The sequence below is a fragment of the Coloeus monedula genome, assembly GCF_965178545.1.
Source record: "Coloeus monedula genome assembly, chromosome: 9".
NCBI lineage: Eukaryota > Metazoa > Chordata > Aves > Passeriformes > Corvidae > Coloeus > Coloeus monedula.
The window spans coordinates 26,284,502-26,308,419 of NC_138789.1; the positions used below are offsets into that span (position 1 = coordinate 26,284,502).

Here is a 23,918-nt window from a genome sequence, read left to right on the forward strand (position 1 = left end):
AGTTACTGCAAGTCATACACAGATGGGCAGCACAAGAAACAAAGCTGATGGGGGCAAACTAATCTGAGGCCTTGGTTACTGAGCAGTGCTGCACATTAACTTCAAACACAACTACAGCAAACACTGACCTGCAAGCAGCTTCTCTAAGCCCTGGGGACTTGCTTGTGTGCATAAAGTCACACAACATACATAAAGTAACTGCTGGGTGGATCTCTCTGCACAGAAGAAAATGCCAGCCATCTGTACCACTTTATCAAGATTATAAAGAAGAAGGATGTAAAGAATCTGCAGCAGGAGATAGCAAAAAAAAAAAAAAAAAAAAAGTCCAGGTATAAAACTAACAGGTAAGACAGAGGAAACTACTTGAGTGACAGATCAAAAGAAGGTTCACCCTGCAATCCAGAGACATGAAGCAGCTTTTACACAAGTTAATCAGCTGTCCCTAGCAATCAAGCTGACAGCACTTATGTCATATTCTACTGAGACCCCAGCTAGACACCAAGCAGGCCAGCAAGTGCCAAGCTCCATCCTGCTACGGAGGACAAAAGCATGGTCCAGGAAAAAGCAAATGGAAGAGAGGGCGGGGAAGCTGTACCAGCTCACCATGTCTGAACATACAGAGGGTAGAAAGGATTAGAGAGAAAGGAGGCAGCCAAAGAACAAAGGCAAAAGTGTCATGAAATAGATTTTTCCTTCCAAGGTACTAAGTCTGGAAGGCATGAAGTATGGAAGGAGAGGAGAGGCATCAGAGAACACATGAAGGAGGATAACTTTGAATCAGGGTGGTCTTAAATGTAAAGGATGAAGCACATTGCCTGTACCTGTCACTGAAGGGTGATGTCTCTGGATGAAGAACTTTCTAAAAATTACTTTGAGGCCACATTGCTTCAGACATCAGAGCATTTTGCAAAGAAAGGAACACTTGGTGTACATCTCACAGGCTGCAGAGATAAGAGCAGGGCAGAGGTGCTGCAAAACTGTGCATGGAAATCCACAGAGGTGCACCCTGCTAATTTGCATCAGAGGTTGTTTTTTAATTATGATTTGTTGAATCCTTTACCAGATGAACACGCAGAGTCCTCCCCCTGGTGGCAAGTAAAAAAGCCATAGCAATGAATTTTTAGTCATGTCAATCTAAAGTTCTAAATTAAATGAGCATCAGATAGGAACTATTTTTTATTTGATCAACTGATAAAGCTGAGGAAAAAAGGAATATTTGGCACAGCAAAATCCTTTTTTAAGGCTTATATAGATTTACTTTGAGGCTGATATGACTTGAGAGTAGCTGCTGAGTTAAATTCCATCATTAATTTATTAGACAATTTGCAGGAGAAGCAGAGGAAAAAGCCTGTAGAGTAACTTTCAGCAGCTGAGCAGGGTAATTGCAATGTGCAATAATCCCATTATTTCAACTGAGTCCTTGTCTTTTAGTGCCCAGTTGAGTTTTGGTGCCTAAAATTCCTTAGACAGGCTGGTCTGGAAAGTAACTAATGCTGCTGAACAGTAAAAATGGACTCAGTAGACAAGTTGAGTTTATTGTATAAAACAATTTTCCCCACCTAATGTCCTCAGATAGCTCTTCAAAAAGTATCTGCAGAAAGTTATCTCCATGTTTGTTATGGGAAGTTATGGCAAGTGTCTTTTGGACAGGATTTTTTGCTTTAGATTACTAATTTGGTGGTGGAGGGGAGAGCAGTAGGTGGTGTTTATTTTGGCTTTACTATGGCTTTCAACACTGTCTCCCAAAGCATCCCCATAGACAAACTGATGAAGTACAACCTAAATAAATGGGCAGCAAGATGGATGGAAAACTGGCAGAAGTGCTGGGCTAAAAGGGGCTCATCATTAGTGGAGTACCCTTGGTTGGTACTTTTTAACACCTAACTCTGAGCAAACTGGCAGATGATACAAAGCTGGGGAGAGGAGCTGATATCCACATAACAGTGGTCGTGCTGCCACTGAGGACCTCAACAGGCTGGAGAAATGGGCAGAGAGGGTTGTCAGAAGTTCAAGAAAAGGAAATCCAAAGTCCTTCACCTGCACCAGTACAGTCTGGAAATCTGCTGCGCAGGAGAATATGGGAATCCAGGTGGAGAACAAGGTGACCATGAGCCGGCAACGCACTCGTGTGACAAAAGCCCACAGCATGCTGGGCTGCATTAGAAAAAGTGTCCCCAGCAGGTCAAGAGGGGTGATTTTACTCCCCTCTATTCCTCTTTTCAGTTCCAGTAAATAAACACATTGCCTTCAACAGTGTGGGTAGCGTAAGAATGGCTGAATTGTAGTTATATGGTAAAACAATTGATGCTTTTTAATTATAAAAAGGGGAAACCTTCAGCTGTGACATTCAACATTAATAACCACTGCAACACAAACAAAAATATATCCCCCCCATGCTTAAGAATGTAAAGCTACGCCCCTAACCACAAAACACTCTCTGCATGTTTATGTTTAAAAAGGTTTAATTTTTTTTCACCCTGGTACAAAAATACAGTACAATGTGATGGCAAGGCATTCGCCAAAAACATTCAAAGAATAAAAGGGGAAACCCCGTAAAGCTTCAACATAACCCACCCTGACTTGATGGAACAATCAAAAGGTGAGTGCATAAGGAAAAAGTTAAATTTCTGCCCAACGGCAAAAAAAGATGAAATCACACAGTTTTACACAAAAATACATTTGCAGAGCTGATAATTCACATGCTACTTGGACATTCATGAAATGTATTCTACTTGGTGTAGCGGCAGAATTCATGAGTTTGGATATCTAGAAAACAACTGGCCCAGGAACATGCCCCAGTGATGGGAATGCCCAGTAAAAACTATGGGATCACATAATACCAGTGAGAAAAGAGATTCAACCCTGATTAAGTGTCAAAATGATGGCTACTTCTGGTTTTTCCCATCACATTGTCCTCAAATAGTGTTTTCCCTACACACCTCCCTTTTAACACCAAATATTAGTGGTTGCACAAACACACAAAAAGATGTGTTTGCACATTACCCACTTGCACAGAACCATCACAGTACAAACTGCCAGGCAGAGAAAACACCGTAAGTAACTGTTGTGTGTGTGTGAAGTCCAAATAGGGTTTAACCTAACATTGTTGACAGGGGAATTATGTCCCTTCAGTGCATCTACATTCTTGGTCTGTTTAATCATTTCCTCTTAGTTTTGAAGTGATGAAAAGGTATTATTCAGTGTATTCATTATAGTTCATCTCCCAGGTGCTTTTGTTTGAAAGCATCGCCTGTCAGCTTCTCCTGGGCCTCCTTCATGCCTTGGACAACTGAAAGATTACACAGAGAGATACCAACTATTAATCTCAGCGTGAAAACATCAAGGTGAACTGGTAATGAAAGTGTTTTAAAACAACACAGTTACAGAATGTAGATCTACAGATTAATCTGTAAGATAAAAACCAGTCCAGCACACTTTTCCCAACTATGTGCAGCTGGATCATGCGAATTCCATGATTTCCCATGCCACAACTGGAGACAAAATTAGGTCCTATAGGCTTTTAGTAGGTATTAAGGAGAATCATGATCCTGAATATGGTTCCTCAGGCATTAGAGAATGACTCACTCACACTGTATTTAACCACTCCCAGCTATGGCACTTCAAAGTACCATCATTTTTCTCCACTGCCACAGCTTCATCTCACTAAAAATGCCCTTCAAACTACTTGGTACATACCTTGATCAGCATTGGTATAGAAATACTTATAGCTGGGGTTTCCTCTCTCATTTATGATTTCTGGATGGACTTTTCCACTGGGGTCTATGAAACAAGAAATCCAACAGGAAATTTAGGTGGAAAGAGGAAGAACAGAACCCAGTGCTGTGAATGGACACAACCACTGTGGATGCCTTACCCATGAAAAGGATTCTGGGAATGTAACCTCCATCAGGACTAAAGGCTTCATCCTTTGGCTCTTCATCATCCTACACAGCAAAGCAGGAGAGAGGGAAGATATTAGCAAGATATCTAACAAAACACGGTGCTTTTTACAGAAACAAGTTCTTGCCTTCAGATTCCTTCTACCTTGGGCAACTTCCATTTTTAACAGATCCTAAGTAACTGCATTATCCTCCACTCTCAAAGGAAAGAAAGTTATTTTTACCTATGGAAGTATCTTTTGTGAAAATAATATTTTTTTCTGGTCTGTAAATTTGCATTACCCACCCCACTCTGGTATAGGACTGTTTGATACATACTGAGAGAATGAACATAAATTCCTTTTTTGTGGAAACTGAATCACACAAGGTATAAACTGTTAAAGAGACAATGGCAGAGAGCCAGGTTTATAAACACAATTAAAGTAGCCAGACTGAAGAAAAGTCTTTTTAAAACAATAAGTTCTATCAATCAATCCTGAATGCCTATTCAGAAGTGCAGGATTTAGGATGTACACAAAACAGGATGCAACCAGTTGAGTCAGACTGCAAATGTTTGATTGCAAATGTTTCATTTCAGCTAGGCAGAACATGGATACAGAGGGCAGCCTACCTCAAGGTTGACCATAACAAAATTATGGGCAAGTTCAGAGATCTCCTTGGATTCAGCAAACTTTGGCTTTAAAGCTAAGGAAAAAAATAAAAATAAGAGGTATGTAAAACCAGTGGAAAATATTTCAGATTTTCAGGTCAGTATCAAAATATCCACTTCATCCCTCCCTCTAGAGAAGTGGCACTTTTCAATTAGCAGTGAGTAAATGGAATGTATGTATCCAACCCTTAAAGCCAGGCACAGAACAGGAGGTACCTGAAGCAATTCTTGCTGGGCAGCCATGGGATGAAGCCTGCCCAACATAGGTGGTTATATTTGATCCAGGGCAACAGAAGCAGAAATCCTGCTGTAAACCACCACTCCCACTCAACTACTTCATCCTTTAAGACTTAGCCACACACCCAGCTTGTTTGCTATGACACTGCCATATTATGCCACTCTCAATGAAATACAAATACCATTGGTTACATTTTGGATGCAAAGTTCACATTTCTCATGGCTACATGAGTTGTATACAAAGGTTCATGAGAAATTTCAGCAAGCTCTAGTATTCAATGCACTTACCTTTGCAAGCTCCACACCAGGACTTGTGGATGATAACCATAAGAGGCAAACCACTAACAAAAAGAAAAAAGAAAATTGTCAAAGAAATTCTATTACACGTACATTTTAACAGTCAAGGCTTCCTCGAAAGCTAAATGTAACATGAAATAAGTGAGGTGTAAAGAGATTATGCAGTGCTCTAAGACTGTCTTGCAAAAAAGTTTTCCCAATCTTAAAACATGTAATAATTTATTATAGCTGCCAGTCAATAACTGCTTGTGTAGAGGAAGAAACTTTCTCTTACTAGTTTAGATTTCTCAGATACACAACTGGTCATGCTTTTTTTCCCCAGATTACTGGAAATGGTTAATGACAGCAGCTGCTTGAGAGATCTCAGGATGGATTTTCGTGGCTGCTTAAGGCAATGCAGTGGGTGACAATCCATCCCCCTCCCCATCATAGCCCACGTGTCTCAGTCACCTCCTGTGACTAAGGCCCTCCACTGAGAAACCACCAAACCCAATAACCCAGCAAACCCTCTGGCTGCCTGCATGGCTTCCCATGCATTTGTATGTTGAAACTGATTGTGATGGATGTGTCAGGTGCTAGGACTAAGAAGGAGAAAAGGCCTGTGAGGACCTGCAGCCTAAATAAAGTGCAGTGCAAAAGGACCAAAGTTATTTTTGCTTTCTCTCTTTCCAAATAATTCATTTAACTTTACTAGCTATGCTACCCAGAGGTTCAGTTTCCATATAATAATGATATGGCTTCCAGAGCAGTAAGAACAGCCTAAAACTAGGTGAATGAGAGGAAGAAATCTGGAGAGAACACCCTGTGTGGATACTTCTTTTGGGATATGCCAAGCAAAGCAAACTCCAAGTTTTCTCCTACTGTAAACTCTGAGCCATATTAGGGGGTAAAAACAGTCAAATTTTCATACACAGATTATTAACACCTTTGCACACAACAACAACTACATTAATTACTAGCAGAACTGATATATGAGTTTTTCTTTAGCTGTAAATAGGTATGAAAGGAAATCTTTACTTAGCAGTGTTCAGTAATGAACTTCAGAACAAGGAAAGGGTGGAAAGGAAGCCATTAACATTTAGAATTGTTCAAACACAAGTTTCCCATATATAACTAACTGATACGTCATCACCTTTATATATATTTGCAGTAAGGAGCAAGAATACACACTTCCCTCATAAAGCTTGCATTGTGTCATTGCCCTCTCCCTGATGATGAAAAACCATTTCTTTTCATTGTTTCTATAGAGTCCAAAATTACTTTGCTTCTTTCTTGAGGAGAGGCTGATTTAAGACTGGATTTGAGATTGCTCTTATCACCAAGGATCAGTGATTCATGTTGAAAGAGCTCAATGGTCTGGTGGTCAGTACTGCAACACACTTTTTAAAGAGAAACCTTAAAAGCAGGTTTTAAATGGAAGTGCTCACATCCTTGAAATACGAACTCTTCATCAGTGAGAACTCACAGAGGTTTGAGATAATTGAAGTGTTTTCTCAGCTTTGTTCACTGGTAAGACAAACTTATTTACATTAAAGCATTTTTGTAGTCATTTCTCAGTTCTGCAATGAATAAATCCCTTTAGCAGCTGGTGTGTCAGACAGACACTGTAACTGAAGTAACCCTTCCTGCCCCACTTTACCATTTCCTCCCAGGGAGCACTACACGTACAATTAAAACCAAAAGCCATAATTTATTAGCATGAAGAATGAAGCATCCACCAGAAAGTGAGTTTATATAAGCTGTACCCAAAATTATTGGAAACTTAGCTACCCATCACAGCTGGTACAGACTTATGAGTTTCACACAGAACAGACACTGTCAGCTCATTTTTTGTATGAGAGCACTCATTCTTAAGCAATTTGTGTTTTTAAGGGTGTATAATGATGACCTTGAAGAAAAAAAACATGGCAAATTATTTCAGCAAAATAGTCCTGCAGGTAAATTAAGACTTTACTCCATTTAAGGCACACATTTTATTATTAGACCTGAAACAGATAAGTTTGAGTTTGTTAAGCCAACACCCTTTTGCAGTGCAGAGTTGCAAATCTCTCTTGGGTTCAGTCAGATTTTCTGAAACAGTCACATCCTAGAAATACAACCTGTTCCAGTTCTGGACCTGAAGTCTCTTCTGCAGTTTGACATTATCTGGAGGCAGCCCAGGAAAAACAATCTTCTTATTCCAGGCATACACACAACCAATGTGGAGGGTAAAGTTTTCATTACAGTCATCACCTTTTGCACTTTCATGTCACACTATTCGATTACTGGGGTTTATGTCTCCACAGGAGACTTCACTTGTTTGGGGATGCACCAGTAGCTCTCCTTTTTGCAAGATGCCACTGGGGAGAACGCAAGGGTGGGAACTGCTTCCCTAGAGATCCTCCCAGCGATGCAGCTGGCTCGGCCGCTGCAGGGACACGGTGCCCATCTTCCCAGAGCTGCTGCTGCCAAGGGATCCGATCCCCGACGGTTGGGACGCAGGCTCTGCGGGGTCTGTGACTGAAGGCACATCCTTCCTGCTGCGAGTACTTCGGGGCCCGACCACCGCCACTGCTGGGTGGCACAGGTGACACTTCACTGGATGCTGCGGCTCAGGTACTGCAGGAACATGCTGGCCAGCTGGGGCAGGTTTTCATCGCTGGGCTGCATCTTGGTGTAGCTGATGAACTGCCTCCGCAGCCGGCTCAGCTCGGCCACGCTCACGGGCCGGCTCAGCACCAGCCCCTCGGCCACGCCGGGGACGCGGATGGTCTCTCCGGGCTGGGCCCCGCTCCTCTGCGCGGCCAGAACGGCGGCCAGCACGTCCTGGGTGACGCGGTCCAGCTGGTGCAGGAAGCCGCAGGACTGCAGCGGCTGCGTGCGGGTGGCGCGGTGCGGCGGCGGCGGGGCGCTCTCGAACAGCGCGGCGCGGATGGCGCCCAGCGGCAGCGGCTCCTCCCCGCGCACCGTGAACAGCGGCCGGTCCCAGCGGCAGCTCGGGTCGGGCTCCTCGAAGGGCGGCTCGTCGGGGCCGCCCGCGCCACCGGCGCAGTGCAGGAGGCAACGCGCCGTGCCCGCCTGCCGTGCCGCGCAGTACAGCTCGTAGCGGATGCTCCGCAGCTCGTTGCCCGCGTCCACGATCACCACGTCCCGCCGGCTCAGCCGCCGCTCCACCTCGGCCCGAAGCGCCGCCCGGCCGCCCTCCGCCTCGGCCACGACGTGCGCCGGCCGCTCCGGGCCGCCCAGCGCCTCCCGCAGCTCGGCCGCCCGCCGGCTCTTGCCGCTGCCCGGCCGCCCGCACAGCACCACCAGCGGCATCGCCCCGCCAGCGGCGCCCGCCCCGGACGCGGCGCGACTGCTTCCGCCGGTCACACACGCCCAGAGCCCGCCCCGGCCCCGCGCAGCGCCCGGGACAGGCCCCGCTTGGCCGCCCCCGTGCGGCCCTCGGCGCGCTCCTTCTCCCCACAGGTGCGGGGAATCGCCTCGGCCCAGCACGGCTCTGGCACCGCGACAGCGTCCTGCGAAGCCACCGGCTCAAAAACGCCATCGCAGCAGTTGTTGGAACGCCGGGACCCCGCCCTCGCCCGCAGGGAACTCAAAACCGCAAAGTCCCCAGCATCCCCCGACATTGTGCAGTGTACAGAATGGAAGGCTTGAAACTTCCTAGACCACCGGCTCTGGTGCATCTCAGATGCATCCCAGATAATTTCGTGTAATTTTTCATCTCCTGATTTATGGTCAGATTTAGGGGGGGGAAAGTACTTTCTAGGTTTATATTTTCTTTGCTATTAGTAGTTTCTTCCAATCCTTCAATTTAATATCACTCAAATGCTGCCCAGTTCAAATCAGCAAGCAGATCTGTGCACCAGCAAAGAAAGGACAGAGTGTAGCTCACATCCTTTCCATCCCTTGTTGCAGTGTCTTTTTGAGCAGGAATGCTCATCATGCCTAAACCTGAGAGCTCAGACCTTGCCATCCTTCCCACCCTCCTCTGTATCATTTTAAAGCTTTCTCTGCTGCACTGCAAAGCAATGCTACAATTACAACTGTAGATACTGAAATAATCTACTTTTTTTTTCCTTTCCAAAAATTCTAAAATAGCAAGTTACAAAAACCTGTAAGACTTCTGAAGTGTACCATCTGGGTTAATTCAATCTCTGCACTAGAGTGTAGAACTTGCCAGATGGATCAGTTTGAGAGCAGAACTAAATTAAACAGAAAACCTGGAAGGCATGAGGAATTTCTACTCATGTCAGCATTGTCAGATCTAGGTTATAAAGTTAAAATACAAGTAGAATTTATAAGCAGGCCATTCTCCTTCTTGCATTTTAACAAGAAGCACAAGAAACTCTGAGAAAAAGAAAAGAAAAAATGTCATTTTTTCACCTTTACAGTGTTCTTTTTAAAGTTTAAGCTTAACCCAAATCAGGTTCTGTCAGTTCACTAGAGTTTGAAACTTCCAGATTTTTTCTGCAGATGGAAAAATACCTCATGCTGAGGCCTCATCTATACAGGCACAGGGAATTTTAGGGAAACTCTTAGCACTGCTGAGTTCAAGGGGATTGAGCACCACTTATATATGCATTTGTGTGCTTGAGAACTATATCTTTCTTTACTGTAATAATTATTTCCTTGTTTCAAAGGCATGCTAGGGCTTCAATCATTTAATTAGACTGCAGTGATTAAACCTAGGTGGTGCCTTGGCAAAGTCAACAAAATTCTGTATTTTCTCTCCAATAAGCTGTAGGGATCTGAAGAGTCTCCTAAACCACCCTCATTTTTGTTAATAAGAGACTCTTTTCTGTGGTTAAATTTAGGGCTGAAATAGAACCTTTGTGAATGCTTCTGAAGACACATTTCTGTATTTAAAACTAGCAAACATACCTGGCTGCTGCCTCTTTCTTCCCATCCTCTAGTGTTCTCCAATGAATATGATCTCCAAAACCTGCCAGAGAGAAGGGTTTATAAATGCTGCTTAATTTAACACGTTAGCTAACAGAGGAAAACAGCCCAACCCTCAAGAGTGTTTTCAACTCATTTTATATTCTTTAAAAGCCAACTATAGCCCCACTTCTGGAAAGACTTCTGCAAATACAGCCCACACAGTCGTATGAGGAATCCCATTGAAATTAATTAACAAAAACATACCATGCTCATGAATATTTCTATATATGTATGTAAATGACACTAAAATCCCCCAAACAGATATTAAAATTGAAGTGCCTTCTGATTATTCTCCATTCTTTTTCAATCTGTGAACATTTATTATCTGATGAGTGACAAATTAAACATGTCAGCATTTGGCTTCCTAAATCCCACCGAAGGCAAACTAAACTGAAACTTAAAAACTCCTAGGCCAACATATGATCATTAATTGCTCTAAAGCTATTATGCTGAGTATTCCTGCTGATGATAATATCATTGAAGAGCAAGAAAGAACGCTATTGCACAGATTTCTGAGTGTTACAGTGACTGAACAATGCAGGAAATATTTTATCTGACATACAGATAACAACCCTTGTTATGTCAATTGATTTAAGAGTGAGTTAGTGTATGTTTAACAGCTGCAAAGCAGCGACTGGCAGGGTTGGGTTTTTTTGGTAGCCAACACAGCACGTGGCCAAAAGCCACCTGGAGAGCTGAGATGAAGGGGATCCAGGAGCTGTACAAAGAGGAACTCTCTTGGAACACTTTGGCTCCAGTAATTAACAATTACGGTGCCGGATGGCCAAACACGAACCTCGGCTTGCCCCTTCCCATCCCTAAGGGTTTGGATTAGTCAGCAACCCACCCTGCTCAGGGTGCTGAGGGGAGCAGATCTCAGGAGCTACACAGAGATCAGGAGGCACAGACTGCCCAGTGCTGACACAGGGGAAAGTGGACATTGTCTCCAGTAGACGACTATGGCAAAGAAGCTGGAGAAAGCCTAAAACAGCTTCAGCCAAGTCCTCGGGGCACCTCAGTTCAGCATCTGGGAGGTGTGGACAGTGGCACAGTGTTTGTGTTACCTGATCTTGTCTGCTGATATGAGCAACTGGGAACATACGTGATGCAACACATCAAACAGATGAGCTCGCGGCGGGGTGGGGATGCCTCGTCCATGTCCCCTCACACCCACACAGCAGCTGCTGAGGCAGTCTCGGACACAGGGCTACATTTGTACCAGCTCAACGTCCCAGAGCAAAAACCAGCTGGATCAGCAGAAGTCACATTTACCCAGAATAATGACACGTCAGCTATTTCAGGCCAAAATGTTAAAACAGGGAAAACCTTCTATTGTTCTAGCTGGGAAACACTTTTCAAAAGCTTTTCTATATTTAAAACAAACCCCACTTTGTGGCGAGCTTCGGTACGTTTTTAAAAGCATTGCCCAACACATTACAGAGTGTTTCTTTTGAATGAAAGTCATCTAGGGAATTAAAGGGTGAATGGCTGGCTGGGATCCACACCACAGCTTTGCTGTCAATTGATCAAATTGGTTACAACCAGCCCTGAGGAGATTTACCTCTACGGCAAAGCCACCACCTGGGGTGAAGCTCAGGCCCCGGGTGAACTGGGCCATTAGACACGGTAATTAGACAAGGAGCCTGGGCAAGCCAAGAGCGAGGTGAGGAGCGGTCACGAAGGGCAAGGGAAGCCGAAGGCGGAGAGAAGGGCCATTCATCGCCTGCCAGGAGCCCGGCGGAGGCTGGGCAGGCACGGGGCACTCGGCACGGGGGGCACCGAGGGGCTGCTCCCCCAGGGCTCCGCGGTGACGAGGGGTTCAGCCAGAACCGAACTACGACGGCGGAGACCCCGCAGAGCGCCCCCCGCACCTCCAGACCCCGAAGCTGCGCTCTCTGCTCCCGCCCGGCGGCCCCCGCGAGCTAAGGGGATCGGACCCGCCCCGAGTGGGGATAGAAGTTGGGGAAAGCCCGAAGAAAGCGTTTGTCTGACCCTTTCCGAGCCCTCCCGCGGCGGAGGCGGCGCAGGCCGCCAGCACCAGGCACAGGCAGAAGACGGAGGCTACCGCGGGCTGAGCCTTCATGGTGTCGGCGCGGGCAGCGGCAGCACCCGGGTACGGCCCCGAACCTCCAGACAGGACAAGACCCGCTTAGCTGGATTTTTCTTTTTTTCCTCTTTTTTTTTTTTCCCCGTTTTTTAAAGCCCAGGAAGTGATGTGTGGCGGATGTGGGCGGTGCGCCGCCCTCACGGCTCGGTCCGTGGAGGCACCTGGCGGGAAGGGTGCGGGGGGGCTCAGGACGAGTTTGGCTCCGTACAGGGAGCCGGGAGCCCCAGGGCAGGGGTCATCGCATCGGGGCCCCAGAGCCCTGGTCACTCCCTCTGGGCAAACCCCAGCGTTATCCCGACGGGAGCAGGCAGCGGTGGAGGGGGGTGGTTCCTGATTTATTTTCTCCTTCCCAAATAAACCCTTTGTCGCGCTGCTCTCCGTAGTTGTCCTGCTGTCGGAAAGGCAAAACCGACCAGAAGCACAGCGTGTGAGGGAGGTTTTGCTGAGGGGGACAGAGCGAGTGGTGACGAGTTTGGAAGCGCCGCATCCCGGGTTTGGGTCACCGGCCATCACTCCCTGCCCCGGGTCACCGGTGACTGCTGCTCCCTGGAGACTACAAATCCCAGGACGCCTTGCGTGCCCAGCCCTGCCCGTATGTAAATACGAGTGGGCGGATCCGCCAATCCGCGGGCGGGTCGGTGCCCTCACGTGGTGCGACGCTTCCTTTCTCTGTGCGCCCCTCTTTCCTTCTTCGGTCGCCATCTTGTTCTCGCCGCGTGTTGGTAGCGGGGGCTCCGCCGCGCTCAGGTGAGGGGGCCCGCTGTTCCCGTGTCCCGGTGTCTCCGTGTCCTGGTATTGCCGCGTCCCCGCCGACCTGAGGCGGGCGGGGCGCCGCGGCAGCTTGGTCCTGTCCCCTTGCGCCGCGCTGGGCCGTTCCCCGAGGAGAGGCCGAGGGAGTGACTCCCTTGTGCGGGGGCTGCCCTGGCTCACGGGGCCGCGGCTCTCCCCTGGGGTCGCGGTTACACGGGCTCCTGAGGGATGAGCCGTGTTGCCCTCCCGCTTCCCGTGCTCTGGGGATGGCCAGCGAGCCACCCTGAGCCTCTTCTCCCGCCGCCCTGCGGGGTCCCTTCGTGCTCCGATCCCTCCCTCGCTCCTTCCCCTCCCCGTCGTTCCCGGCACAAAGCACATGCGGATACTTCCCCATCATTCCGGGGATCGCTGATGAATTGCTGGGGCAGAGCAGCGAAACGCATTCCTTTTGCTGGAAGGTTTGAGGCGTTTTTTCACCCATTATGGGTTTTCAGGGCTTTCAGCCTTTAAAGGTCCCACCTGACCCGTGGGAGAAGCACTGGACTAACTTCCCAGTCACTGTATTGGATGAGGAGCTACTAGACGTTCATATAGCAAATACGTCCATACACGAACTTCACAGAGTTTGGATCTCGCTCATTAGTTTAAGTATCGTAGATTCATTATATGAATACTATTCCAGGTAGTTTAGTGATTAATCTACCCCTGAGCCCTCGTAAAGATAAGGGTGTTTTCCCAGACCAGTTGTGGTGTATGTACTAGTTTGGGTCTGGTTGGAGTCAGTAATTCAGTTTAATACTTCCATCAGTAAACTGGCGTCCTGAAAATGAGTACCTCGGCGTGATGCAGAATGAAATGTCCTGTTGAGTTGCCTCATTGTGGCACAGACACTTCAGCTAAATGCGGGTCCTTCCTACTGCAGGACTGCTGTGGATTGTTAGGTGGTGTGACTTTAAAGCTCTGTTTATATGTGTTTGTTTGACACACTGTTTTGAGTAATGTTCTAGAAGTCTAAAAAACCCACTGCAATTGTAAGAGTACTCTTAAAATGGACTGTGCCTTTTTTTTGTTACTGTTTTGATGGTTAACTTGAACTTTTTCTTGCTCTGTAGACGTAGCACAATGAACCAAGAAAAACTGGCCAAGCTTCAAGCGCAGGTCCGAATAGGAGGAAAGGTAAGAAAACCACCAGAGATACTTTTGAAAACATAGGCTGAAGTTCATAGAAAGGGAAGAAGAAAATTATTCTGAGGCTTGACCATTACAGGTTTTGTGTGATCTGGCCCATAGTGCAGCTACCTGAAATGCAAATTTCTTTCAGTTCACAACTGCTGGATGAGCAGTTTCCAGTGTGCAACCATTGTTTTAATTCAGTGACTTGTTGTGACCTGTGAAAGCTCCAGCTAAGCTCACCTGTTGGGTGTTCCAGTTCTGCCTTTCTGGCCTCCCTATTGGGGATTTTCTTCTTAGTGCCCACTCCAGTCACTGCCTCTGCTCTGAGCTGTTTATTTTCTCTGAGCCAGTGGGTAGTTAATAAGACCAATAAAAAGGCATGTAGTTTGTTCAGTATGGGTGCTCATCCCCTGCCATAGGGATGATTGTACCAAAGTTTGCAAATTAGGACTTCCAAAACTGCTGTCTATGGAACACTTTGAAAATGTTAATGATTTGCTTGCCAAAGTGTAACCTTTTAAATCACTGTATTTGTGCTTCGTTTTGGAAAAAATATCTTGGGGAAACTTTGTTATGTATTGCTTAATATTAAGTAGTATTTTTGTAGTCTGGTTTAGTGCAAGGGAAAATATGCTGTTGTTTGGTGTTTCTTTGGTCTTTTATGCTTAAGAAAAAACTTAAAATTGAGAATGATGCCCAAAGCTGTAGTAAAAGGGAAATAAGTTGAGAAGCGTTTTTGTCTACAGAAATGTCTCATAAGTTGAAAGATGTTGCTCAGACTGTGGTATGACTTTTGCAATTAGTGTTGAGAGATCTTGAGTAGAGCTGACTGTTGTCTCTTGATTCTTTCCCAGGGAACAGCTCGCAGAAAGAAGAAGGTGGTGCACAGAACAGCTACAGCTGATGACAAAAAACTTCAGAGTTCCCTCAAAAAACTGGCAGTAAATAACATTGCTGGCATTGAAGAGGTATAGTGAAAAAATAAGTGTTTCCTGTTTGAAATTAAATTCACTGTCGTTTTGGTGGTGGTGTGGTGGGGTTTGCTTTTGGTTTCGACAACAGTTTTGTCTTCCACGCAAAACCATAGAGATCTGGTTATTGAGAGGTAAAGTTGTTTGATTTATTGTTGTCTCATTGACACGAATCTGTACGTACCTAGAGAAAGAAAATTGAAGGTTCTGTTGCCAGGTAGTGTGTGGTGGAGGTAGTAAGCTCTGTGCACTGTGTGTGTCTTGCATTCATTGCAGAACAAAACTTCTCTTGGTTCTTGACTTTTATGAACCTGAATCCCTGCTCTAAAGAGAAAAGCAGGAAAGGTACGTGTACTGTGCAGGACCATCTAGAGCAGGTGTGGTGCAGAATACAAAGGAAAGTTTAGGAACACCTTGAGTAGGAACTTGAGTCTGTATTACCAAAATTAGGACCTTTTACTACACAAAAATTGCTGGAATTGTTTGCAGTAGTTACAGAAGATGTTTTTTAAAACACTGCAGAGACTCTACAGAAGCAGCTTCTGTGTTAATGTAAGTGGGAATGTGAAGGTTTCAGATACTCTTTGAATACCTCTAATTTACATGTTTTAATAAAACATGTTTTCCATAACAGTGTAGAGAGTGACACTCACATGGGAGGAGGAGGAGGATGTTCCTCCATCATGAACTCAGTGTTGCTGTAGTACTTGTACTACTTAGTTAAAGAAGTACAATATTTAATCTGTGATTAATTAATTGAAGCAGGATTGCAAGGTGCGTGCAGAAGTCACTTAAGTGCATTCCTCCCTTCCAAAGGCAAATGCAAATTCAGTGTGGTTTGCCTGTAAGTTTTCAGACCTCTGTTACAGAAACACTTCAGTTTGTTTGTTTTCTTAAGCTTAATACAAATATGCTGAGCTATATGAACTAAAGAAGGACATTGTTCCTCCTAGTGTATGTTCAGGGCTTTTTTCTGCACAGAGCACAGGATCTTTATTCAGATACAGTTATTAGGGATTTTAAATATCTCAGTGTGTAGGAAGATGATGCAAAATGTTTCTACCTTGATAGCAAGAGACGTAATTGCAGAATGTTTTATTCAAGTGAACGCAAGTTGACCTTGGTAAGCTTCGTGCAGATAGAAGAGTAATGTTGAGTCAAACATGAGTAATGCCTTTGTGTCATTTTAAAAGGGGCTTTTAAGTAACAGGATTACTGTGCTTGAAGCCTTTACCATTTCCCTGTGGGCAAAGGACAGGACATTGCTTAGTTTTGCAGGAAAGCAACACACCTGGATTTCCTGTTCAAAGCATATTTGGAACTCTGCTGCTGTGTGAGGATTGAGAACTCAGATGTTTTTGTATTTTAGATCTCGTCTTTAGTTCTGAATTCCTCTTTTCTCCCTGTAACTTAAAAACATTGCTTATTATTTTTTTCGCATAAGTTTAATACCACTGTTGTGTTGGATGGGTAGAACTCTCTTCCTATGGTCAGACAGAATTACTTTTCACATAATGGATTAGCCATGCCCAGAAGAAAAAAAGCTTTTCAGCTTTCCATTCTGTCTTCCTTTAAGTTAAAAAAGCATAACATAGACCTATACAAATATGCCAGTGGGAATTCTGACAGAAGGAGCAAAGCAGGCTGTAAATTATAATTCTTGGTGATTCAGAAGGCTAGGGAAGAGGAAGAGAGCAGGATCACTGTGTGATGTCCTTAGTTGTAAGAGCTGTCATGGAATTATTGGGAAGGTGTTGGAAGTCTGTTCTAGAGCAGTTGGTCCATAAAATCCCAGTGCTGTGTGTGCATCCCTGCCTTGAGCCAGTGTGAGTCCTGTGCCTTTGCCAGATGGGCAGAAGCAGGAATGTTTTCCTGGTAGGTGACACAGGTACCTGTGAAAGGCAGTGGCTTAACCTGAAGTGGTAATGCTTTGCTGTTGGAGCTTTGAATTTAGATGGTGTTAGTTCTAGGTGCTTTTATTGTGGTTATATTATCCTTTAGGAGGAGTGCTAGTTCTGTAGTTTTTAATATTTCAAATCTAGATTTTTGTTATTATGCTTGTGTAACAAGATGCTGCAACACTTTGGTAAATGTTATTTATATATTTAAACAGGTGAATATGATAAAAGACGATGGAACAGTTATTCACTTCAACAACCCCAAGGTTCAAGCTTCCCTCTCTGCCAACACTTTTGCAATTACTGGTCATGCAGAGGCTAAACCGATCACAGAAATGCTTCCAGGCATCTTAAGCCAGCTTGGTGCTGACAGCTTAACAAGTCTCAGGAAGTTAGCTGAACAATTCCCAAGACAAGGTAGGTCTTTTTGGCATCTTTCATAGCTGACTTAAAGGACATAGGAAGTACTAAAAGTTTTAACCCAAATTTAACAACAGCATGTGACTTAAAAAGTAATCAGGAATGTGTGTGCTTTCACTCATTTGCCACTGTTGTGGAAGTAGAAGGTGGGGGAGGAATTTTTTTTAATCTTTGTTGATTCAAGATTATATAGGCAGGCCCTGATTTAAAAGAAATAGATACGTCTGGCATGCTGTGATTGCAGGTGTACAGCTGTGTGTGGCAGAATGCTTAGGGGAAAGCAAGTTCATGTTTTTACTTGGAAAAACTCAACCAGTTCTTTTTGTCAGGGAATCTATTCTGTTTTCTTTGTTCATTAAAAACCTATTTCTATTGGAGTTATAGAAGAAGAAATATGTTCTTCTGCTCTACAATTTACTTTGGAATTCAGCCAAGACTTTAAAAAACTAATTAAAAATCAAAGTTTTAGTGGAAAAATAAAAAAGCCAAATCACAGTTATTCATGTGATTCTTTATTTTCTATTAATTTTAAAACCATGGGAGCATGGCTAGAGGGGTGTAGGCAGTATAACTAATACTGTAATTTTAGTTAAAAAGTGAAGATCAGGTGCAGTTCCAGGTTAGATTGTTACAGCCATTCAGATGACTGTAGTTGGATGTGTGTGTGTGGAATGGAACATAAATCACCTGTGCTAATGTTTTCAACAAAGAGTTGTTCTTTTAAATCGGTTTGAATGTCTTCCACAATCATGTTCAGAGTTTAAGTGACAGTAAAGGGTTAGTTTTTCTTCTTTAGTAATGTGTAAAATACCTTTTAAAATTTAGAGAGATCATCATTAGCATATCTCTTTTAATGCAACCTCGGTCCCAGTAGATGCTGTGCTTTCTTTAGGTAGTACAGGAAGTCAGACCAATGAGAAAAAATACTTCTATTTTTTTAGTTCTTGCATTTCTCTAGGTTACTTGGGACTGAGAGAGATGAGGTTTGATGCAGGACAGTTGATCTGGAAATATTTTCCCTACAGTTGTAGCCCCTTGGTATTTGAATCATACGATATGTTGGTCACTGATGGGTACCACATTACTGTTGTATTCAAACATGTGACTTCACTTAGAAGATTAAATCATGCTGGGGCTTTTCTTTATCATCTGATCTTTTGCAAGTTCTGTGTGAATACCCCGTAGCATCTGAAAATGGCTCTACTAACACTTTGCTGTGAGAATGTCCCCAAGGAAACCTTTTGGTCTTTGGTCATGCTGTTAACTCCCAATATCTGGTCATTTGTATGTTTCTCACTGTTGGGGATTGGGGAAGTGCTTGCTTTTTTCATGTGTATGGTTTTTATTTCGCTGTGTGAGTGTCCCTAATTCTGTATCATGAGGACTCAGCAACAAATTTCTTTTTTTAGTGTTGGATAGTAAAGCACCAAAATCGGAAGATATTGATGAAGAAGATGATGATGTCCCAGGTAGGCACATACACACTTTTATGTCCACTTAATATATAAATATTTTGATTTATTCATTTAAATATGTAGCTTTTGATGTGATTATACTCCTTGCTTGCTAAGGGAGGCTTCTTATATAGGACAGCATTAAAACATGACTTGGGATTCCAGCTTTTGAAAAAGGGATTACCTTGTGCAAATACCTTAATTATTGAGTGAAACTAGGTTAAAATATTTTCAGTGAGGTTGAACCAGGTATCTAAATATCCAAACAGAGGTTTAGGACTGCAGAATGACATAATTGGCATAGTTACCAGGTTGGTTTTATATCAGGGTCTGGAGTGGGAATTTCTATTTCTGTAGTAGAAGAAAAAAAGGCTTATGTCAATGTCTGAAAGTAAATATGGGAAGTTCTTAATTTAATCAGTGAATAACTATTTTATCAATCACCACATTCCACTGCATCCATCAGAATGGTGTGTTAGCTAAAACAACATATATGACCAGAGATTGAATTCCTTGTGCCTTGGCATTGGTCTGTTTCTTTGTGACCTTGCATAAAATTAAATTCTCTCAAACGTCAGGCATTCGTTAAAGAATGCTGATGCTCAAAACTCAACTGCAGCTAGTAGAGCACTTCTGAAAATCAGCTCTTAATCACTTAATGTTAGAATTTTCACTCTTGGAGTGTTTCTGCATTTCTAGTTCTTTGTGTATGTTTAAACAAACAGTATTTTCTAAAGCCCTTTGAAATTTGCCCATAAAGAATTGGTTTCCCTAAGTGTAATTAAGTACTACTTAACCTTTCCTGTAATTATATGCATTTTCATTAAACTTACAAAGGTAATCTTACTGGGCATTACTGTATTAAATATCTTCATCTTTTTCAGATCTCGTAGAAAATTTTGATGAAGCATCAAAGAATGAAGCTAACTAAAACATTAATAGTTCTGGAAGCTGGCATGGACTAGATTTAAGAAATCAGCTATGTGGTTCCAAAGTTTTAAAGAAACAGAGAACATCATCTGTTAATAGTTCAGTAATATAAATATTTTGTATTTTTATGATGCTGTTTGTTCAGCATTTTCTGTCAGTTGATTTTGCATTTTGCACTTACTCCCAGGATCTACTCTTTTGGTCAAAAAGAAATGTCAGTGCAGTTTGAGGGGTGTGTGTATGTGTGTGGGTGTACGTATAGTGGAGAACAAATTGGAGAACACATATTTAACCATTTACCCTTTTCCTTTGGAAGTAGAAATAAAATGAATCTTCAGCATCGTTACTTTGATTATCACCGAACAGTGCACAGAAGGGAGTTAAGATTAACGTTTTGTCCACATTTTGTGACCTGAAGACATTACACCATTAAAACTTGGGGTTAATTTGCTGTTACCTATTGTACTTGCAGGTGTGTTTCTCAATGTACACATTTGTCATCAACATTGTGTTCATCCCAGGTTTTAGGGGAGATGAGCTGTTTTAGCGGCTTGTTTGGTGCAGTAACATTTTAAAAATTTGGTCTCATCAAAGTGTGCTTTTTTTTAAACTTTTTTTTTTTGGTCTCTAAGGTTTTGATACAAGCTGGTATTTGACTCCTTCCATGTAGACATAGCAGTATGTTCTCCTGTTGGTTACTAAAATACTTCCCAGTCAAAAGAAAAACACCTTGGTTCTCTACTGTCAGATCACTTCCTAAGCTTGGAGGTCTGGTTGGTAACAGTCCAGTGCATCGGTTTTGCACAGTAACAGGTTTTTGCTTGAATAACTTCAAGCTGTTCTCTTGGCATGACTGCATTTACTAGCAGCTGATGATCCACTCTCATTCTTAGGGCCCTAGGAGCTAAATGCACTGTGTGAGCAATGTTTAGGGTGGGAGAAAAGAGTTGTTGATGCTTTGCCCTGCTGCCTGCTGGGCAGCCTGTGCAGTGACTAGCTCTAAAGGGATTTTTTTTTTTTTTTTTTGCCTATAACTTACCTTGGCCTATAACCTACCTCTAGGTTTGGTGTCATCTGTAGTAGCTTCTTGCAAAACACAAATGCTCCTCAGGCATAAGGAGGACATTGGGAGGTACTGTTGGTACAGTGCAGTATTTATGACCTTTCTTTAAAATGCTTAATGTGAAGCTGTTTTCTCAGAGGCTCTTTCAAGGTTCTTGATGTAATGTGCATTACAGTATAGTTAGACATCATTGTAACTTCTGTCAAGGGCAGCTGTGGCTTACAAAAGCCACTTTGTTTTTTTTCTCTACATCTGTCACTTAACTATGGCTTAATTGGAACATATCAGCTTTTGGTGTAGGCTCATATGCTAGAGAACTGTAATAGTACAAGCAAACAGTCCATGAGTTCTGGAGACTTCGTGAACCCACAGAAGTAGAGCTGTAGTGGTTCGTCAGCTGAACTCCTCGGTTCATTTTCTAGGCTTCGTTCAGTTTTTCCTGTTATATTTTATATACTACATGGATCTTACTACAAAATAAAATAACAGTACAAAAGAGGAAATGCTCCCTCCTGTGTGTTGTCTGCTCCTCCCACCAGCACTGGCTGAGGAAGGCAGGTAGATGCTGCAGCTGTTTGAGACAGCACTGCATTCTTGGTGGCAGTGACCAAGGAAGACATGTAGGGCTAGGGAGGGTCCCATTAGAGCTCTAGGATTTCACACTCCCTATACTCACTCCTATTTTCTCTGTGGTGTTGAATGAAACTTTCGTTTGTGGTATGGCTGATCAGCTGTAGATGATTTGTTCTGTTTATAAGAAGGAGATGTCTCCACAAGTGTGTGCTCAGGCACGTGGAATTGCCTTCTGCTGCCTCTGTGAGCCCAGGGAGCAAAGGAAGGACACGAGGCAACAGGTATTTGCAGTGTTCCTCTGTTTGCTTAAGAGGTACAAGTGAAGAACCTTTCCATTTAGCAACTAGTGAGTTGATACATGGGACACCCCCTTCCTGAATACTAACCAGATACTGAAAATTCCTGCTTGTTCCTTCTGATGTAGGAAGTACAGCAAAAGTAATTTTGTGAGAGACTAAAAGTAAGCCTTGGAAACAATGATGCTGTAAGTTTATATAGCTGAACTTCGATTCCTACAAAATACTGATTTCATTTTTGCTCTTGAATTTACATGTTAAACCCTCAAATTTTTCCTATGTTGATAACCAGTAAACCAACTAACTATGCTAGCTTACATAGTTACATTATCTTCCGTTTTTTCACTGTCTCTGGAAACAGTCAACCACTTATGATTTGCTGCTGGAAATACTAGAGCTTATCAATCATTAAACTGATTTTAATTAAAAGTAGCCCATCGAGGCTGTTGTGGGAAAAGCTCTTTTTTCTTTTGTATTTATTCATGGTGTAACACAAACAGTGTTTGTATGTGGTGATGGAAATGCCAGGTTACTAAAAATAGTTTTGGGGAGCGTTGGTAAATAAAAACTCCCCACATAAAGGTGAACATTAAGTTGTTCTTTGCTTGGCTTGAAGCATGATAACCACCATACTTCTAAAGCCCTTGTGCTTACTTGCTCACTACTAAACTCTGCTGACATATTAAAGATACTGGTAATGATACTGACATGTTAAATAACTTGGCAGTGATTGGAAAGTAGGAAGATGGAGCAGAAAGGAAATTGAAACATCTCCTGGATTGTATGTGAGGGGGAGTCAAAGCTCAATCAGTGAAAACCAAGGAGTCTGCAAATGTGTGAGACAGCAAACACTGATCTTCCTGCCCTGGCTGCTGGTGCATTTGTGTAGTTCCCTAGTTTATGGGTGGGACCCAGGGTCTGGCTGGCTTCTCTGAGGCAGCAGAGAAGTCTGTAAAAACTTGCAATTGTTTCATCGTTTTCTCTATGAAAAAGAAATGCTTGTGTGTGATGGATGCAGAGGTTACAGCACAGGCAGTGGTGCTGGAGACTTGGGGCTGGGTGCATGGATTTCCCATGCAGAGCCCAAAAACAAAGTGAGTTTACAGCTGAGAGTGTTTGTAGGGTGGAAGGAGTTAATATAAAAAGGACATTTAGTGCACAATACAGACCTTGAATTTTTTATTTTTAGCTTTTGTTATGTAGCAATATTTGAAGAGTGCGCAGGAATGATAAGGATGAATTTAGAGCTGCTGCAGAAATATGTTGATAACTTGCTCATATTTGTCAACTTTCCATGGGAACTAGGAATTGCTATGAGCTCCCTTCTGCCAGGATTTTCACAAATAATATTTTGGATTTGGTGTGTACAAAATGAGCACTGGAGGTCTTACAGCTGATTTAATTACTGAGCGGTGTGTTGATTGACCAGTGTATTCCTGTTAGCAGGAAGGAACTGAGGAAGCCCTAAAAGCACAGTAAAGCTGTACTTACGTAAGAGATGAATTAATGTCCAGAAGGATCTTCCTGAGATTGCCTGGAATCAGAACCCATGCTGCTCTGGATGGTAGGAATTTACAGAGAGCTGAGCAAACTGCCCCTTAGGTGAAGGCGAGTGAGTGAATTCTTCCACTAGCACTTAAGATAAGTCTGCTGCTATTATTCAAAGGCAGTACTGGTTTGTTCAACAAAGTGAGCAGTCTTTATTCTGGGGATCCAGATTTCACTAATTAAATGATCCCTGTTTTGTACTTGAGCAAATGAAGTGGTGCAGAACAGAAGCACATCACAACAACAGCCATAGCCACTTCACAAAAGTGACAGCACAAGTGCAGGGAAAGGTTGTTCACCTTTACCAGCTTTCCTGTTAAATAATTTATTATCGCCCCTTTTAAAGACCAGTCTGCAGGAACTGAAGAACTTAATGGATTTATTCAGAAACGTGAGGGCTGCAGTTTCAGTCAAGGATTTGAGTAGCAAGCAGAGCAAGCAAAGAGACTAATTTTAAAATTGGTTGTCTTGGTATGTTTGGATGGAAGCTTGGGTTGGTATCTAGAGTGGGGTTATTGGGGTTTTTGCTTCACATCCACCACTGTTACTGGACAAGAAAAAAGAGACTTGTACATCTTCCAGGACCTTGGTTTGCCTTTATTTCAGGAATACTGCTCTGTCTCCTCTGTGTGTAAATTAATGAACACCAAACTGGATGTTTCTTGAGAGAACTACATCTCTGCAATTGGTATAAAAAGCTACTTCTGCATGATAAACACATAGTATTTGG

At 43.4% G+C, this 23,918-nt stretch overlaps 3 protein-coding genes across 3 annotated transcripts; 1 reads left to right on the forward strand and 2 right to left on the reverse strand.

Moving 5' to 3' along the window:
- Positions 1–2,482: 2,482 nt before the first annotated feature.
- Positions 2,483–12,181, reverse strand: TXNDC12 (thioredoxin domain containing 12). The gene is made up of 7 exons (XM_082286823.1): positions 11,998–12,181; positions 9,946–10,006; positions 5,074–5,126; positions 4,510–4,583; positions 3,875–3,944; positions 3,697–3,780; positions 2,483–3,289 (listed from the first exon to the last, which is right to left on the reverse strand). Exons 1-7 carry the CDS (start codon positions 12,086–12,088, stop codon positions 3,210–3,212), a joined length of 513 nt encoding a protein of 170 aa, XP_082142949.1. The 5' UTR covers positions 12,089–12,181; the 3' UTR covers positions 2,483–3,209.
- On the reverse strand, positions 6,700–8,389 carry KTI12 (KTI12 chromatin associated homolog). The gene has a single exon (XM_082286822.1). The coding sequence runs from the start codon at positions 8,377–8,379 to the stop codon at positions 7,657–7,659; it is 723 nt and encodes a 240-aa protein (XP_082142948.1). The 5' UTR covers positions 8,380–8,389; the 3' UTR covers positions 6,700–7,656.
- A 599-nt stretch (positions 12,182–12,780) lies between the features above and the next one.
- On the forward strand, positions 12,781–23,578 carry BTF3L4 (basic transcription factor 3 like 4). The gene is made up of 6 exons (XM_082287663.1): positions 12,781–12,859; positions 13,975–14,038; positions 14,890–15,003; positions 17,120–17,321; positions 18,734–18,793; positions 19,663–23,578. The coding sequence occupies exons 2-6, from the start codon at positions 13,985–13,987 to the stop codon at positions 19,707–19,709; spliced, it is 477 nt and encodes a 158-aa protein (XP_082143789.1). The 5' UTR covers positions 12,781–12,859; positions 13,975–13,984; the 3' UTR covers positions 19,710–23,578.
- Positions 23,579–23,918: the final 340 nt, after the last annotated feature.